The sequence below is a fragment of the Leptodactylus fuscus genome, chromosome 2 (genome assembly GCF_031893055.1).
Source record: "Leptodactylus fuscus isolate aLepFus1 chromosome 2, aLepFus1.hap2, whole genome shotgun sequence".
Lineage (NCBI taxonomy): Eukaryota > Metazoa > Chordata > Amphibia > Anura > Leptodactylidae > Leptodactylus > Leptodactylus fuscus.
The window spans coordinates 199652327-199671651 of NC_134266.1; the positions used below are offsets into that span (position 1 = coordinate 199652327).

The 19325-nt window shown below is 39.7% G+C and overlaps 1 protein-coding gene across 3 annotated transcripts in view; it reads left to right on the forward strand.

The window, feature by feature from the left end:
- Positions 1–12435, forward strand: part of TBC1D4 (TBC1 domain family member 4) — a 127905-nt gene extending 115470 nt beyond the window's left edge. For all 3 annotated transcript variants that reach the window (XM_075265409.1, XM_075265410.1, XM_075265411.1), the window contains 7 exons: positions 659–814; positions 2439–2597; positions 2856–3100; positions 3909–4068; positions 5164–5333; positions 5879–6055; positions 6993–12435. In XM_075265409.1, the coding sequence (XP_075121510.1) occupies positions 659–814; positions 2439–2597; positions 2856–3100; positions 3909–4068; positions 5164–5333; positions 5879–6055; positions 6993–7226 (1301 nt within the window). In that variant the 3' untranslated portion in view covers positions 7227–12435. The remainder of the gene's footprint in view (positions 1–658; positions 815–2438; positions 2598–2855; positions 3101–3908; positions 4069–5163; positions 5334–5878; positions 6056–6992) is intronic.
- The last annotated feature ends 6890 nt before the right edge of the window (positions 12436–19325 follow it).

The window sequence follows — 19325 nt, forward strand, 5'->3', positions numbered from 1 at the left end:
GGGGTTCCATCACCCAATTGCTGTACAGATCAGCTATTGATGCAGTCCCTGGTGCCCAAAGCTGCTAGTGGACAGGCAGCATATGCAGCACTTTTCCTATTCAAGTAATAGGAATGATGCTGTAATTTCACCTGGAACCTCCACAATGCACCTCTTATTACTTGAATGGTGCATGCACAACCCAACCACTAACAGTTTCCAGCACCCTGAGGCAGCTGCAACAGCTGATCTGTACTGGGTCCTGGTTTGAAACCCCCACAAGTCACATGCTGTTGACCAATCTTGAGGATGGGTCATCAGTGTGTGGCTGGAAAACCCCTTCAGTAGTTCATTTCTGTGTTTTCATTTCTGGTTTTAAGTTCCCTTGTAGGAACAAAAAACTGAAAATGATGGCAGGACTGTATAGGTCTTGTTACCTTTTGTAATTGGGTCCTTCAGGTTTCCATCATGGTGTCGTCATTTTACCTAAAAAATAGTGCTGCATGCTGATTGAATTGCTTCTCTTCAATAATGTTGTGCATGAAAGCAGTAACCACTTTGGCAATATACACATATATAAATGTATGTTTATCTGTGTGCAGTGTGTAACTTTATTGTGGCCCCTTGTATCAGCAAAATATGGCAATGTAATTATTATGTTTTTTATTTATTTTTTCAGCAAGCAGAGATGAGCTACAGTCTAGAAAAATAAAGCTAGATTATGAGGAAGTTGGAACATGTGAGAAAGAAGTTTCAAATCTCTGGGATAAAAAATTAAACTGCAGAACTAAAATCCGGTTTGATATGGAAGAGATATATGTAACACTTAGAGAAGGTACAGACTTTTCAGATGTTGTATATCCATTTGTGTTACCTTTTTTAAATGCATGTCATTAATAAATATATATATATATATATATATATATATATATATATATATATATATATATATATATATGTGTATGTGTGTGTGTGTGTGTGTGTGTGTGTGTGTGTGGATATGTATGCACAACTAGGGTGAGAATAGAGATAATTGATTGAGGATTTGTTATTCTGCATGTCATACAATAGACTAAAATGGTTTTAACAGGGCAACCCATTGAAAACAATGGGAGTGTATACTGCCCGCAAAAGCTCCTGCGGCGTCTACGTGCCACATTACATGCCAAAATACATTGTGTGCACCTGGCCTAATATTCTATTATCCTCCTCATTTTTGATTATCTTACAGAGAATAGTATCATGTACAAATATGGACACCCTGCTTTGTAAACCCAAAGCACCCCACTGGTCACTGTGATCCAGTCTGAAAATTTACATTAACAAGTTCCCTCAGTTTTCTATCAGTGAGTCAGTTGCTAACCCAAATGCATATGTTTTCCTCCAGTCCCAACATTCTCATTATGCATACCAACCTTTTATGTGGTACAGAATCAAAAGCCTTTGAAAAGTCCAGGTACACCATGTCTACTGCATTACCCATTAGAGGTCTAGAACTGACCTCTTCATAGAAGCTGATCAGATTAGTCTGACAGGACCGATTCCTCATAAACCCATGCTGATTTGGTGTTATAAGATTATTTACATTGAGATACTCCAGGATAGCATCTCTTAGAAAGCCCTTAAATATCACCCACAGAGGTCAAACTTTGAAGTATCACAATACTTATTATGATTACTAGAAATCTAATATAAATGCTGTTGAAATATTATGCAAATACTTCAGACTCTGTGTTATCTGTGTGTTTAGTAGAGACATTACATACTGCAATTAGCTGAACAGCAGAGCTGTAGATAACAGTGAGAACAGTCAGTGATGTCTTCTGTCCGGTCTTATCCCACAGGTCCGGCTCTATGGAAATGATGTGTATAAAATGTAAGGAATAATTTCACATAGCAGGAAAACAAAGTAGCATTGCTAAAGCAAGATATTTAGGAAAACTCTTCAATTCCTGAGCTAGCAGTATAGATAGGATCCATGAAATGGGAATACCCCTTTAAATAGCACATCAGCCATCAAAACTGCCTGTGCTTGTTACTTGGCAATGGTGGGAGCTAGAGAGAAAATTCCAACTGTCCTGGCATCAGTGGAACGGTGCCTATTAACAGATGCTAAGCTCTTGAATCGGTGGAGATTGTGAAATGTCCTCTTTAAAGGATGTACTGGATCTTTCTTCAAAGATTGCTATGCCTATTGGCCTTTTCTTTGATAGGACGATTCCTCTAGGAAGAAGAATTTTCAATCCAATTAATAGCAGTCACATTAGAGCTATGTCACTATATAGTACAAGCATGCTACTAAAACCCAGATAGCTCTTTATAGCAACTATTATTTTATTGTTCAAAATTATAGAAATAATAGGAAGACAAAATGGCCTTGATCATATATAATGCAGAATGATACGTACACACATATATATTGTAATATATTTCCATTTATTCTTGATTCTTCCTGATAGGTGTCCCAAAATGTAAACGAGGGGAAATATGGCAATTTCTTTCTGTGCAGTATCGTCTAAGACACCGACTTCCAAGCAAACAGCAGCCATCAGATATGACGTACAATGACCTCCTCAAGCAACTCACAGCTCAACAGCATGCAATTCTTGTTGATCTTGGTAAGTAAAAAAAAAAATGTCTGTGTTAGATGTTTGCGTATTGAATGTGCCTCCATTTTGTATCAATATTATATTCAGCAATGGCTACCATTACACATTTATTGTATTTATACTTTCAAGTCACATTTAGTCATCAGTATAACTTTCTCTTTCCAGTATTAGAATTATATATAGTACAGTATATACACATGTATGGCAGCATTGTGGATAAATCTTAATTAAATAAAATATTCCAAAATGGCTATATTTATTTTACAGGAAGGACTTTTCCTACACACCCTTACTTCTCTGCCCAGCTGGGAGCAGGGCAGCTTTCTCTGTATAATCTTCTGAAAGCATATTCTTTGCTTGACAAGGAAGTTGGCTATTGCCAGGGAATTAGTTTTGTGGCTGGAGTCCTTCTATTACATATGAGTGAACAGCAAGCCTTCGAGATGCTAAAATTTCTCATGTATGACCTGTCATTCCGGAAGCAGTATCGGCCAGACATGATGTCCCTTCAGGTATGTCTTATTCTGTCCATATAATCTTCAGTCTTATCCTAATGGAACACTAGACCTAAAGCCTGTGCTTATAAGCGATGTCAGATTGTGGGTCCTTAAGCCATTAGGAGAAATTATTTCAATTTGTATTGTGAACCTTGCTGCTAATGCAGATCATTTCTATGAAAGGCTAGGGGGAATAGATCCAGAAAATTCAGAGGTTATAAAAAGGTTTTAACTTAAAGGGGCTCTATCATTGGGAAATGTCATTTTTAGATAAACACATACTTAGATATCCTTTAGAAAGGCAATTCCCCACCTACCTTTAGTATGTAAATTGCCTCAGTAGATTTTGAATAAGTCCGTTTTTATTCATATGCTAATGAGCTTAGACCGTGCACTGGAAGTGTCTGTGTGCACTGTACTCGTGTAAAAGGCCACAGGAAAATGGCCGAACGCATGTTTAATAATGATGAATCTTACTTCACTTTATATAGATTCTGCTTTTTCGTATGTGTTCAGATTAAGTCGCAATGTAGCTAGATTCTCTTGGCAGCCTGTATTATATCAAAGGCTTATTAGAAAATAAATAAATAAATAAATAAATAAATACATTTTTAGATCTGTAGTTTTAAGGGCACTTTTACAAGACGTTGACACTGACTGCCTATGTTTAGGATGTTCTATCAATACCCAATCTGTGGGGGTTTAGTTGACAGGACCCCATTGATCAAAGGACTTAACTGGTCACCGCACACTGGTGGCAAAATTATTGGAATAAGTTCATCTGTATGATGTGTTTTTATTTGTTTTTTTTTTCTTAATCTAGATACAAATGTACCAACTTTCACGGCTTCTGCATGACTACCACAGAGATCTTTACAACCACCTGGAAGAGAATGAGATAAGCCCTAGCCTCTATGCTGCTCCTTGGTTCCTAACACTATTCGCCTCACAATTTCCTCTTGGTTTTGTTGCCAGAGTCTTTGGTAAGCCATGTTCTAAAACATTTTGGAAGGTTTATCAAGACTGGATTTTTAACACCAATCTTGATATTCCTGTGCCGCCAAAGGATGCACTTCATTTATGATAAAACACACCTCGTCATAAGTTAAGTGGATCCTTTGCCATTACACTCCCTAGAATGAGATCTACAACAGCTCATACCTGGCTAAGATATCAGTCATCATTTATTCAAAAAAAACTGGCATAAATGATGATAAACCTGATGGGAGCAATGGCCTTGCTCCCATACTGCCCAAATGGACACCAGAAGAAAGCATCATTTGATCCGTTGATAAGCACCAACAGCTTCCATAATTGCCTTGTCCACCATTCAAATGTAGGTGGCATGGTGCTTATTACATGTCCTGCCATTGACAGCCAGCCACCATTGCCTTTGTTTGCAGTGGTGTAATGAAAGAGAAGCCTAGAGTGATACAGACTAGAGCTATATTGTCTTTAGTAATAAATCCAGGTATACTGCCTTTGCTGAAGAGCGACACACTGCTCCAATTGCTGGTGTGTTGATCTGGGGAGGCCATCGCATATGACAGTCAGTCACCGCATGGGTGGTGATACATGGGTCACTAACATTTCAGTACACATGTGTTGTCTCTTAGCATAGCTACTAGATGTCATTTTTCAGCTGGATAGTCCTCATTCACACACATTAAAGGGCTTCACAGGAATTTTTCTGCCAGGCTGAAACACTTTGCCTGCTAGGTCACCCGATTTATTGCCAATTGAGTATTTATGGGACCAGCTGGGATACCAGCTTCAGCAGGCTACAAGTGTGCAGGCTCTACAGGCTCAGCTACAACCTGTATGCCTCCATCTCCAATTATTTGAGCAAATTTACTTTCAGCAACAAGTCAGTGGCCTTTGAAAGCAATTTTCTTGTACCTGGCATTCTGCTGGGGACCACTAATCTACTGTATAGATATTGTAATTATTGGTGTTATGAGCAATGATCTGTACAGATTGCGCAGAACTACTCTAGAATTGAGAGGCACTTTTGCTCTATTTCATGTCTGAGTGTGTGAACAGCATTGTGTATATGATGCATTCTTCTCTCTTCACAGATATTATTTTTGTACAAGGAACTGAAGTGATTTTTAAAGTGGCCCTTAGTCTTCTCAGTAATAATAAAGAATGTATCATGGCACGTGACAGTTTTGAGAATATAGTGGATTTTCTGAAAGTCAGTATTCCTGATATGACGAAGGATACTATGGAAAAAATTATAACCCAGGTAAATGAATTGGTAATTATTAATAGTACAACATCTAGCTTTACTGTAAGAACAATGAGCCAAAGTATGTTATGCTTCTATTGTTTCTCCACCACTTGGTATTCCATTATCAGCAAAACTGACGTAATCCAGCAGTAGTGATCTCCACACATTGAGGTTTGGCATAGATTAGATTCCATACACAAATCTACAATAAAGTACAAAGTAAAGTTATTTCATTTCTACAAAATGTCCACATGTGTATGAGTTCATGCATGTCACTCTGAAAGTATTTGCAGCAAGGCACTATGAATATGCGGATCAAGTACCTTATTTATTTGTGTATGCGGATTAATAAATATTAAAAGGGGTTTTCCAAGTTTATTTCAGGCCTATCCTTGAGATAGGTCATCAACTGAAAATAAGTGAAGGTCCAACATCTGGATCCCTTGACCAATCAGATGTTTGAAGATTTTGCATGGTTCCTGTGGATAGGTCATCAGTATGAAAATGTAATTTGGGGCCAGAATACCCCTTTAATTTGTGATATTCTTCTTCTCATACAGGTATTTGAAATGGACATCTCTAAACAGCTCCATGCATACGAGGTTGAGTATCTTGTGATTAATGATGAAATTCTGGAAACCTCCAAGCCTTGTGATGATACAGAGGGTTTCCAAAAGCTAGAGAAGGCAAACAACCAACTTAAAAGGCAGAACATGGACCTCTTAGAAAAGTTGCAGGTAAATTAATAAACACTAATACTGAGTATAAATAGTTTCCTCTTTGGCACCATTTTTTTTTCTCAGGGAACGACTTCACGTCCATTGGTCACACAGGATCCACGTTTCACAATCGGTGCTTGTTGCAGCTCTAACTGCACAATGATCTTTGGGTAGATCGCATAGTATGCCTAGAACACCCACTCTTATACAGCTCAATTATCATCATGAATAAAAAAAATATAAAGCAGATTTAAAAATAAATATGTCTCATCATCTCGTTTTAATTAGTAAAAATAAAATATAGGTAATACCGTCTGAAAATGTTGTTTCAGATTTTTTTGGTCAAATAGTTAAGATATTACAAAGTTTCTTATATTCAGATTATCAATGGAAGATGCTTCTATATCCTCTTATCAGCATTTCTCCTGCCTGCTAAACTGCTCAGTTCACTGCTCAGTCTTATTTTCACTAAAGACAGACTGCAATTTTTAAAAGTTTATAGAGAGGAGGAGCAAAATTAGTGAGAAGCAAAGAAATACAAGCGCAGATCAAATCACTAAAGCTTTGCTTAAAGCTCATTCCCATTAAAACTTGCTGGAAATCTGCTGAATAGTTACAAATGTTTCTTGTTTCTCACCAACTGGTGTCTTTTTCCTACTCATCTTCTCAATAGACTTCTATGTAATCCAATCTGTCTGTGAGTTTTCAGGGTAAATGGATTTCTCGGTGAATTAAACAGTTTAGCAGCCAGTAGAGGAGCCAGTAACAGGAGATAAAAGCATTTTCCTATGATGATATGTATTACAAAGTTTCTTATAGTCATCTAAACTAAAACATTGCAACTTTACAAACATTGAAACTAGTTACATGGCTCATTTATTGTGCTTTTTGTCTTATAATGTCTGCTGGCTTATATTATAGCATTACCAAACCCATTCTTTCTTCTTGAATACAGGTAGCTCACACCAAGATTCAAAGTCTGGAAGCCAATCTTGAAAACATTGTATCCAAGGAAAACAAAACAAGAAATATTATCCGATCTTTGGAACAAGAAAAATCAGCTTATCAAAAGATGGTGGAGCAAATGAGGAAATACGTGCCAGCTAATGTACTGACAGACTGTGAACTTTTGCTTAAGGATGTTAGCTGTAGTCCAAACAACAAAACAAAGGCAGGAAGTAAGCAATAAAAGACAATGCTAGTGCTGCTGTGGCACGAAGCGTACATTGTTTCCTCAAAACCAAAAATGATGCATGCTCTGGAGGACCGCGCATTACAGTGCATGCTTCATGGCCTCTCCGAGGGTGTGGGGGCTTTTTCTGGGCACAGATCCACTATGACTGGTGGAGCCTGTAGCTACTGTTATAAATAAGGAACAGCTAAATACCATCTGCGATATTAAAGAAAATGCCTCTGATTTCCATATGCAAAAACCTAGTCATAGGCAGAATTAAAGAAAAGGGAGAAGTGATTTGATTCGATAACAGAGTGTTCATTTACAAACTGTTACTGGAAATCGCCAGTGGTGAGAAGCCATCCTATATCCCTTATCGGTAGTGTCCATAGAGAGTAATAATACTTGAAAATGAATGTTTCCCAAAGAGCATCATATTTCACACTTTTGATGTGAAGCATCTAGAAGAACTTGGAGGTTTTTTTTGTGCCTGTCATTGATTCTACTGACATTTGTTACATATGTGTGGAGTTTTTACACAGCGATCACTACATGATATGTTACGATGAGTTGATGCCGCCGTTGTACTATGAACAGAAATTTTAGTTTGGCTTAAGCATAGCTGCCTATGAATGAGTAAACGTGTCAACTTCTGTCTTATTTAGATCTACCCGTAGCACACCGGTTTGCTTCCTGTAAAAGTCCATCTTTGAACACTATCTCTTTCACAGAACTGTAAAATTCTTTGCAGGTTTATTTCATATCTGGATCTGGATAATAGAGTTCCAGATGCTACGTCCCATCTAACAGCCATTGAGCTGAAAGCTCCTATTCTGTCTTTCTGCATTGACCACTATTGGGTGCTTACTGTAAGTCATTCGGCTTTATACAGCTCTCCTTATTATCCAGACAACCTGTATAAATCCGCATGTGGTCATTTCTATGCCCCCACCCCTTCCAGTGGTTACTTAACAGAAATAACTGAACTTGGATACCTAAGATATTTTATTAAAATGAGTCAGGACATTCACTATAAACTTGAGTTATTGTAAAATAATCTTTTTAGCACCTTGGGATGTTAGTGCCCATCATGATTGTTTAGCAGTAGGTAAAATGTTAGACTGCACTGTACACAAAGCTGTATACATACAAGGATATGATTGTTTTGTAACCCATTTCCACACATTAAATGTTTTAGATTTGTTTCTCGTATTCGGCATGAAGCACTAATAATATACCATACGATAAACTAAAAGTAAATTTCACCTACTTTAGTTATCAATTTTATTATTTGTATAGCAAAATATTTGGAGATGTTTAACGTACCTCTTCACAAGTCACCTTGTATTTCCTTTTGTATAATCCTTGTGTTCTTCTTTCTCCACTAATACACAAGACTACACAATTGTGCACAAGTGATTCAAAATACTAGATTGGGACATAATACAAAATGAAAATAAATTGAAAAATACATTTTGCCATATAGAACTAGACCTACCCATATCTCGGAGGTGCATACAGGTGTAGACAATGCTCTGTGAGCTCAACTATGACTCCACAGCAATTGGGCTGATTTATTTCAGTACACTATAGCTGTTATTGAGGACAATAATTTGTGTTGCAGATTGGAGTTGAAAATCAGCAGATCAGTTGATAGTAATCAATTTTTTTTTTTCATAATACAGAAGTGTATTTCTATTGTATGTAGACAATGGAGATGGTATATGAATTAATGTTTTAGTCTATGTTTTTGTAAAAAGGGGAATTGCAACACAAACGCTTACTACAGACAATACATCCCATTCAAAAACTGACTGTAGAAAAAGACTACATGGTCCATGGTCTGCCCTAGTCAGGCAACTGTCTGTGTTTCCATAGAGGGAACTTGGTAACTGATGTCCTGTGATTCCAGCAGCCTCGGCACTCTTTGAAGTAGCCAGTCTTTCTTGCTGTTTGCAATGCGAGAAAGGATATAGAGCGGTGACGAGATTAATGTGAGCTAGTTAGGCTGTCGGGTTTTTGTATATGCCATGCAGCAGACAAAAACCTACTGCTCGTGAAGGGCAAGGACACTGGTATAACACAACAAAAGGAGTGTAGTACCAATCCTCTGAACTTCTCTGCTAATGCCCACCCGGCCCCTAGCTGATGCTGGTTTACCTGACTGACGTTTGGTAAGGGGAGTATTGAACCTTTTAGAATGTTATTCCATTATCAACCATTTGTAAAAAAAAAAAAAAAAAAAGTAAGTTAATAAATAAATAAAATAATAATAATACGAGATTGGAAAATCCCTTGAAAAAAAGGAAGAGGAAGTCTTCAACATAAACAGAGCTCCGAAGGAAAAGGCAAGACACAGGTATTGCACATGAGTATCTTTGAGGACTGTGAAGTGAATCTATCACTGGAAGTACATTTTACTTCCATTAAACCAGAAAAGCCCTTCAAATCTTAAGACACAAGTTATGTATCTATATATGCTTAGTTAAGTCATAGGTAAAGAATATTAAGAATTAATTTTAAAATTTAAAACCAGCCATTGTAAAGGAAAGGTCATGATCAGGAAAATGCATTGGTGTACTTCTCTTATGTTATACAGAATTATTTTTAGTGATGCTCTTCTTTTTTTCCTTCTGCTTTTGGAATGTTTTAACATCTCAGGGGCATTGTTAACTTCACAAAACGTCCAAGCTCAGCAATACAATTGTCTATCTATCTATCTATCTATCTATCTATCTATCTATCTATCATCTATCTGTTGGTCTATCAACTTACAACCAGTCTGTTCACTAGATCTGACTGCCCAAATCACCTCTCTGTGCTAAAAGTGTTGTATCAAAGCCAAGAAGTCCAGCCATTAATCACTCAAGTTGCCCATTTGATGTGGCTACTTCTATAAGGAAATTGTTCCCCAGAGACAGGAATTTGGAGCAATTTTCAGTGTACAAGTTTATAGAAATCTCCCCTCTGGGGCATGTAGTCTGTGTTTCAGGGAACTAAGCTTTAGTGCACAGGTAACTGACACTGACAAATGTATTGACCATCAGTGCAGAATAGATGATATGTTACTTCTTAACTGGGGGAAGCGTTTGTGGACATTCTTTTTGCATTAGGAATGAAAACAGATTACATTAAGGTTATTTGCCTATTTCTCAGATGATACAGAAATCCCTGTATTTTACCTTTTTCCCTAAAAAATACAGGCGCATAGTCTATGCACCATATGCCATTAGGCCTGCCTCTTCCAGATGAGCCAAATAAAGCCAGAGTCTGCATTGATCACGAGAAGAATCCATGAGCACCGTACGACTTAGACTGTGATATGTGATAGGCTTTTTCTTTTTGCCTTCCTCGGAAGACGTGGGTTTGTTGAGCTACCTTTTGATCTGTTATGGGAGACTGAAGAGATTGTCCAACACAGACAATCCTTTTTCATCACTGCACTTCTGTGTTTAAAGGCGTCATAGGTGGATGGCAAAGTAACTACCATAAAGTGCATTCCTTAAATTTGCTCCGTAATCTGGGATTTGAGGGCACCATTGAGAGGATGGTATTGCACCAGCTAATCTTATTCCTATAGAGCATCTGGGGATTTTATGGGTCTATTTTTGTGATTCCATTTAAAACTTGTTCATATGAGTTTATCTCAGCTAGCTTCAGATTATGTCTTATTATACAATAGTTAAGGTTTGTCTCCGTTTTTAGTAATGTTAATACATTTCTTCTCATTCTGGGCTTAGGCATCCTTTGGGTGGTCCTACTTAGACAGCTATCCTACACAGCCATACAGGTAAGACTGTCAGTCACTGAATCCACTGGACTCCATAGCAAAGAAAGAGCAGGGAATGGAATGAATACAATACAAGTCATACTAAATCTTTTGATACAAAACTGTATCTCAGTCCGCTTCTGGTCTATAACATGTTTCCTGCAGACGGGTCATCGTATTTCGCCAGACAGGTTCCCATTAAATCTAGAAAGTGAATTGAAAACATCCTTGTCATTTTTGGGATAGTTGCAAAAGTTTTAGACTAGAGTAAGAAAGGCAGTCTGAAGATGTGCCAGATGTTTCAGTGTTGCTTATGGTCACTCATTTTGAGTGGTTTCTGCTGTGATTTTGCAGTGGCCAATGCTGCTGAATGTGACTGTGTGGACATTTTCACATTGAGTGGCTTTACCCTTAGACCATTTATACCACCTATTAGTTTACTTTGGGCCAGAATTTTAGCCATGCACCCTTTCCACATCCACTTAAAGAAAAAGTCAGAAAAATGTCATTTCAAACTAGATTCACCAGGGTTATATTATAACCACATTACTAAATGTGCCCCATTTTTTGTAGCACATCCACAGTCGCAGCAGAACATTTGTACTTGTATTCTGTTGCATGGCACCACAAAATGTTGTCAGCCAAGTTCTAGCGCCGCTAGCCAATACTTGGCTTTTAGCAAAATTCTTAATTCTTCTGTAGTTACTGCTTCCTGCATTATTCTGCTGTCAAAGAATGTTGAATATGTAGTTATCCTATAAGCCTGGGACATACATGCCATGTGATAACCAGTGAAGTGTGTTGAGTTCAGTAATTCAATGACTTACTATGCACTAAAATCGTGGTGGTTGTGGCTGTGTTGGATGGCACCATGCACTATGATGCATCCAGAATTTTCAACTGTTAATAATTTACTCTTTGAATAGGTTTTGGAATACACTGTTTATTACTAGTGTTGTGTCTCTGAACACTGTATTGGTTTACCAGTGACTGTATTGGTCTACCAGTAACTGTACTTTAAGAGAAGAAGGGAAGAAATGACCTGACAACTGTCCTGCCTAAGCTGAATCTTAGATAAGAATCCAAGCAATATATAAGACAAGCAACAAAATATCCAGAGCGTTGAGGGGACTTCAGTTTTTCACTGTTCCTTCCTATGTGTCTAACGTAGAACTGAATCGCATGGCTATTTTGGCACATTTTTTAGGTTTGTTTAACAGTAAAATGCACTGAAGGTGAAATCACTATCTTTTGGAAATGTATACCCCTGCATTTTTGTCATATAAAATGTGATCTCAATGTGCAAGTGTGCCAAATCTGGATATATTTCATCCTACATCCTGAATGATATTGCTATATGTCTGCTTCCTATGCAATGATTCACTGAAAGCACCAGACCCTATTCTCCACTTATAAAAAGAATAAAATGTGTCTTAAAAGCAAAGAAAAAGTCGTTGTGCTTTTTAAATTTTGTCTTGCACCTAATATGTTCTGTAAAGTGATATGTCTGCTGCTGAAGACTCTGATGTTATCAGTGATGTTACCAGGTACACAATTCCCTTGCTAAGCCGCTATCTCCGCTGTAATATGACTTGCAGCACTTATGTGAAGCTCCAGCTCTATTTTTACTTTACAAGTTTTATTAGTAAATAACATTGTACTACAGTAGTTCCGAATCAGAGCAGCCCCTTAAAAATAGTGGTAACAATATGTAATTGCAATAGGTTTTGCCTCACTAGTTGTAGACAACATGTAAAACATATTTCATTATTGATCTCTGTCCAGTACATAAACTTCAGCTATATTCATACAAATGTCAATAAATGGCCATTTTTAGAAAGCATTGTGGAGCATTTTTTAAGACTGGTGTTATATATGTCATTCTTAATCCATTTCTCTACCAACATGAATGGTGGCTGAATTGTTAAGAGTCTCTGGCCTCTTATTAAATCTGGTGCATCCCCGTGTTTTAGAATGGTAATCTACACAAGTTAGCAAATAGCGTTAACTTGTTGGGCCAAGGCGTCCCTGTCCCTCCCCACTTTAATCTCTGCCCAGTTTCAAGTGGAGAACAGAAAGAAGGATTGTGGCACATCTTTGGTGCAAAAAAAGGGGCATGCATCAAAGATGTTGTGCAGTTAAAACTCATCTACAGCAGTTTTATTGTGCATTTTCTGTAAATACCCAATTGATTTCAACGGGACAGATTTATTAAAACTGGTACAATGCATGGCTGATTTATGAAGAGGCTCCAGCCCCTAAATTGACATCTACGTAATTTAGGAACTGGTATACATTTCCATTATAACTCATGCTAGAAAATATGTGGGACTGAGATGCCTTGGCAGTCCCTGCTCCGTCCACATTCACACAATGTAGAATGGGGGTTGTGGCACACATTTGGCCCTCTTAGCCAGAAAATCAGCATATGGGGATTTGTAAGTTTTTCCAATTGTGTCTATTTCACATGTCCTATAGAATATGACCTATTTTTGTCTGTTTTCAAAGATCACTCAAAAGACTCTGTTCTATGAGGGATCTGTGTGTGCAATGGGTCGTGGAAAAAGAATGCTTTTGTTGTAAATTCAGTTTAAAATAAAGCTTCTTTATTAACATGTTAAAAAACAGATAAAAAAACAAGGATTCCTTCCATTTTCAGATACACATCTTAGACCCGGTTCCCATTTACGCATTGGTTTACGTTCAGGGAGTCCGCTTGGGGGCCCCCGAACAGAAACCTAATCTGCATTAAAAAGCGGTTACCTTCGGAAACCTGCGGACCCCATAGACTATAATGAGGTCCGTGTACTTTCCAAACGAAAAATGTGGAGAGAAAATGCTGTGCTGCTTGCGGGACTTTTCTCTCCATATTTTTCATGCGGACAGGGGAACGGAATCCCCTAATGCAGATGTGAACCGGGCCTTGCATACACAAAGGACAAAAGCATAGACAGTAGTACCTCACATACATACAACAGCCATTAATTCCTAGCGGAAAAGCACCCACAATACCTCACTAATATGGTCATGAGTTCATATTCAATGTTTGCTAACTCCAACTACAGTATTTAAGCCCTGGTGTTACTGTACATGGGATGAATTGCCAACCAGATTCTAAATTTAAGGACCTGAAATACCAGAAACAACCAGATTCTAATACATTTTCTCTGTAGTTACCATAATATAACTAGCAACAGGAGTTCTAAAGTAGCTATACTTACTGAAAGATACAGTCTAACTTACCAAGCCCCAAAGTGTACAAAACTAGCCTATTCCCCCCCCACACACACACACACACATTTCTAAATAGTATCATAAAAATGCTACAAATCCCCAAATCTCATTTAAACTTCTTGGATTGAGGGTTCCAAATTTGTAAATCCACTTACTTTCCATTTGTGCCAAAGTTGTGTTGCCACATCGCGCTCCCATTTGTACCAAATCAATGCCTAGAAATCTTAATGTGTTGAGATTTTTTTTAAAATCCATGGATACTTCCCTTTCTTCTGCATCCTAGATACTCTGTCTACCAATAAGTATTTGAACATCATGCAAATGTAGATATCTGCAGTTCTGATGTACGTCACGCCTTCCACTGTTAAATAGGAAACATCATTGGCATTAGTCACATGCAAGATACCACAAAGTGCAGAGTTGTCCGATATTGAGAAAGGGATAATTGTGGGGTACCACAGAAATGGATGATTATTAAGGGACAAGCAAAGCGAACTGAATTACCCAAAATCAACAGTGGACTATGTGATTACAAAGTGGAAGGCGAACGGTGATTGTCGGATTGTGCACAAAGTCAGCAGACCCCCGAAACTGGGAGATAGAGACCGACGGGTGCTGGCCAGAGAAACCGCACCCAACCGATGGCTCACATTCACCAGGCATCCAAGAGTATTGTGTCAATCAATACCATCCATAAGGAAGCATCTGCTGGGTTCTACCAACTATTGAATATGAATAAATGTTGTTTTTCTATTCTACCACAGGTGTCCAAATACTTACTGATAGACAGTGTATCTCTCATGTTTTCTTACCCGTACTTTAAATTGTCGCATCGTCATGCCTACATAGCTTACATTGACAATACACATAGTATATCATACCCACTGTATTGCAATTTATGTAATGGGTTATTTTAAAACTTATTCTCCCTTTGAATTAACAAAATCTGAAGCTCAATCCTTATTGCTGTATCTTTTCATTGTCCATATGGATAACATCCTCACTATGGCCCTTAGTTCCCCAGGTGTAAGTAAAGATACTTTATACAGTCCCTGACAAAAGTTCTGTCGCTTCTCCATGTTGTGGAAATAAAAGCTTATAACCTGACGTTAAATTCATCTATTGGTTTAAGAAATGACTCATATGAAAGCTGAAACCCTCCCAAATGTGTTTTTTTATTAAGAAAATAAATTGGCTTCAATGGCAAAATATTGATCATTTAATGAACACAGAAAGTTCAGATTTTGGCAAGACAAAAGTTTTGTCGCCTTGTCATATAATGCCCCCAATCCTAGTGTACAGCCTCGCCGGTGCTCACTAATTGATTGGTTAATTAGTGGGTGTGTATAAGAAGAACTCCAGCACCCCAGACCTTCACTTCAACTGCAACTTCACCTCTGACAACATGCCAAAACTCAACCCTGTGACCAAAGCCTTGATTATCAAGAGGCTGAAGACCAGATCCACTGCAGAGGTGGCTGCACCTTTATTGTGTCTCAGCGTCAAGTACAAAGAATTAAAAAAAAGATTTGAACAGACTGGAGATGTTTTTGACAAGCTCAGGTCCGGCAGACCCCACAAGACAACTGCTCAGGAGGAACGTTTGTTGGTTAGAACATCAAAGCCAGCCCCTCTTCCACTGCAGCAGAGCTCCAACAGGCCTGGTCACCCTAAAGTCCCTGTGTCAACTAGAACAGTTTGTAGGATTCTGTCTCGAAATGGCCTCCATGGTCGAATCAGTGCCCAGAAGCCAGCACTAAACAAAATGAAATTAAAGGCCCACAGCCTGCTAAATGGATGGACGCTGGAAACGTGGCAGAAGGTAGATTTCTCAGATGATACTTCAGTTGAATTATACTACAGCCGCCGCAAATACTGCAGGAGACCTACTGGAGCCCATATGGATCCAAGATACACCCAGAAAACAGTTAAGTTTGGTGGTGGAAAGATCATGGTCTGGGGTTACATTCAGTATGGGGGTGTGCAAAACATTTGCAAGGTGGAAGGCAATATCAATAGCCTAAAATATCAAGAAGTATTAGCTTCCTCTTACATTCCCAATCATAAAAGGGGTCAAATTTTGCCGCAGGGTGGTGCTCCATCTCATACAGTCAGCTATACATTAAAGTTCCTCAAGGCAAAGAAGATGAAGGTGCTCCAGGACTGGCCAGCCCAGTCACCAGACATGAACATCATTGAGCATGTTTGGGGTAGGATGAAAGAGGAAGCTTGGCAGACAACTCTGGGAGGCTGTAAGACTGCATTCTCTGCTATTCCTGATGACTTCATCAATAAATTGTATGAATCATCGTTGAAACGCATGGATGCCGTCCTTCAAACTCATGGAAGTCACACAAAATATTAAATATGGCTCTAATAGCACCACAACTTCATTCACCAATGTCATGAAACATATCTTTGTATTTGAACTGAATTATTGATTTGATTTTCACATTACTTTATGTGAGCGACAAAACTTTTGTCTTGCCAAAATCTGACCTTTCTGTCTTCATTAAATGAGCAATATTTAGCCATTGAAGACAATTTATTTTCTTAATAAAAACACATTTGGGAGGGTTTCAGCTTTCATATGAGTCATTTCTAAAACCAATGGATGAATTTAAAGTCAGTTTATAAGCTTCTGATTCCACAACATGGAGAAGCGACAGAACTTTTATCAGGGACTGTAGCTATTGCTATTTATATTATGATTAGAGATGAGCGAACACTAAAATGTTCGAGGTTCGAAATTCGATTCGAACAGCCGCTCAATGTTCGTGTGTTCGAACGGGTTTCGAACCCCATTATAGTCTATGGGGAACAGATACTCGTTAAGGGGGAAACCCAAATCCGTGTCTGGAGGGTCACCAAGTCCACTATGACACCCCAGGAAATGATGCCAACACCTCTGGAATGACACTGGGACAGCAGGGGAAGCATGTCTGGGGGCATCTAACACACCAAAGACCCTCTATTACCCCAACATCACAGCCTAACAACTACACACTTTACACACTCAATACCACCTCTCTGACAGTAGGAAAACACCTTGAAACATGTGTATTTGGCACTTGCAGTGAGGAGAGCTTGTCACCAGCAGTGAATTTGGCCCTTGTAGTAAGTTGAGGTTGGCACCAACATTTGTTTTGAAAATCAGGGTGGATTGAGCCTCTAACCAGCAGAGTTTGGGCAAATTCATGGTGGAGGGAGCCTCTAAAAACCCCAGTTTGGACCAATTCATGGTGGAGGGAGCCTCTAACCAGCCCAGTTTGGGCAAATTCATGGTGGAGGGAGCCTCTAAAAAACCCAGTTTGGACCAATTCATGGTGGAGGGAGCCTCTAACCAGCCCAGTTTGGGCAAATTCATGGTGGAGGGAGCCTCTAACCAGCCCAGTTTGGACCAATTAATGGTGGAGGGAGCCTCTAACCAGCCCAGTTTGGACCAATTAATGGTGGAGGGAGCCTCTAACCACCCCAGTTTGGACCAATTCATGGTGGAGGGAGCCTCTAAACAGCCCAGTTTGGGCAAATTCATGGTGGAGGGAGCCTCTAAAAAACCCAGTTTGGACCAATTCATGGTGGAGGGAGCCTCTAACCAGCCCAGTTTGGACCAATTAATGGTGGAGGGAGCCTCTAAACAGCCAAGTTTGGACCAATTCATGGTGGAGGGAGCCTCTAAAAACCCCAGTTTGGACCAATTCATGGTGGAGGGAGCCTCTAACCAGCCCAGTTTGGGCAAATTCATGGTGGAGGGAGCCTCTAAACAGCCCAGTTTGGGCAAATTCATGGTGGAGGGAGCCTCTAACCAGCCCAGTTTGGACCAATTAATGGTGGAGGGAGCCTCTAACCAGCCCAGTTTGGACCAATTAATGGTGGAGGGAGCCTCTAACCACCCCAGTTTGGACCAATTCATGGTGGAGGGAGCCTCTAACCAGCCCAGTTTGGACCAATTCATGGTGGAGGGAGCCTCTAAAAAACCCAGTTTGGACCAATTCATGGTGGAGGGAGCCTCTAAACAGCCCAGTTTGGGCAAATTCATGGTGGAGGGAGCCTCTAAAAACCCCAGTTTGGACCAATTCATGGTGGAGGGAGCCTCTAACCAGCCCAGTTTGGGCAAATTCATGGTGGAGGGAGCCTCTAAAAAACCCAGTTTGGACCAATTCATGGTGGAGGGAGCCTCTAACCAGCCCAGTTTGGGCAAATTCATGGTGGAGGGAGCCTCTAACCAGCCCAGTTTGGACCAATTAATGGTGGAGGGAGCCTCTAACCAGCCCAGTTTGGACCAATTAATGGTGGAGGGAGCCTCTAACCACCCCAGTTTGGACCAATTCATGGTGGAGGGAGCCTCTAAACAGCCCAGTTTGGGCAAATTCATGGTGGAGGGAGCCTCTAAAAAACCCAGTTTGGACCAATTCATGGTGGAGGGAGCCTCTAACCAGCCCAGTTTGGACCAATTAATGGTGGAGGGAGCCTCTAAACAGCCAAGTTTGGACCAATTCATGGTGGAGGGAGCCTCTAAAAACCCCAGTTTGGACCAATTCATGGTGGAGGGAGCCTCTAACCAGCCCAGTTTGGGCAAATTCATGGTGGAGGGAGCCTCTAAACAGCCCAGTTTGGGCAAATTCATGGTGGAGGGAGCCTCTAACCAGCCCAGTTTGGACCAATTAATGGTGGAGGGAGCCTCTAACCAGCCCAGTTTGGACCAATTAATGGTGGAGGGAGCCTCTAACCAGCCCAGTTTGGACCAATTAATGGTGGAGGGAGCCTCTAACCACCCCAGTTTGGACCAATTCATGGTGGAGGGAGCCTCTAACCAGCCCAGTTTGGACCAATTCATGGTGGAGGGAGCCTCTAAAAAACCCAGTTTGGACCAATTCATGGTGGAGGGAGCCTCTAAACAGCCCAGTTTGGGCAAATTCATGGGGGAGGGAGCCTCTAAAAAACCCAGTTTGGACCAATTCATGGTGGAGGGAGCCTCTAACCAGCCCAGTTTGGACCAATTAATGGTGGAGGGAGCCTCTAAACAGCCAAGTTTGGACCAATTCATGGTGGAGGGAGCCTCTAAAAACCCCAGTTTGGACCAATTCATGGTGGAGGGAGCCTCTAACCAG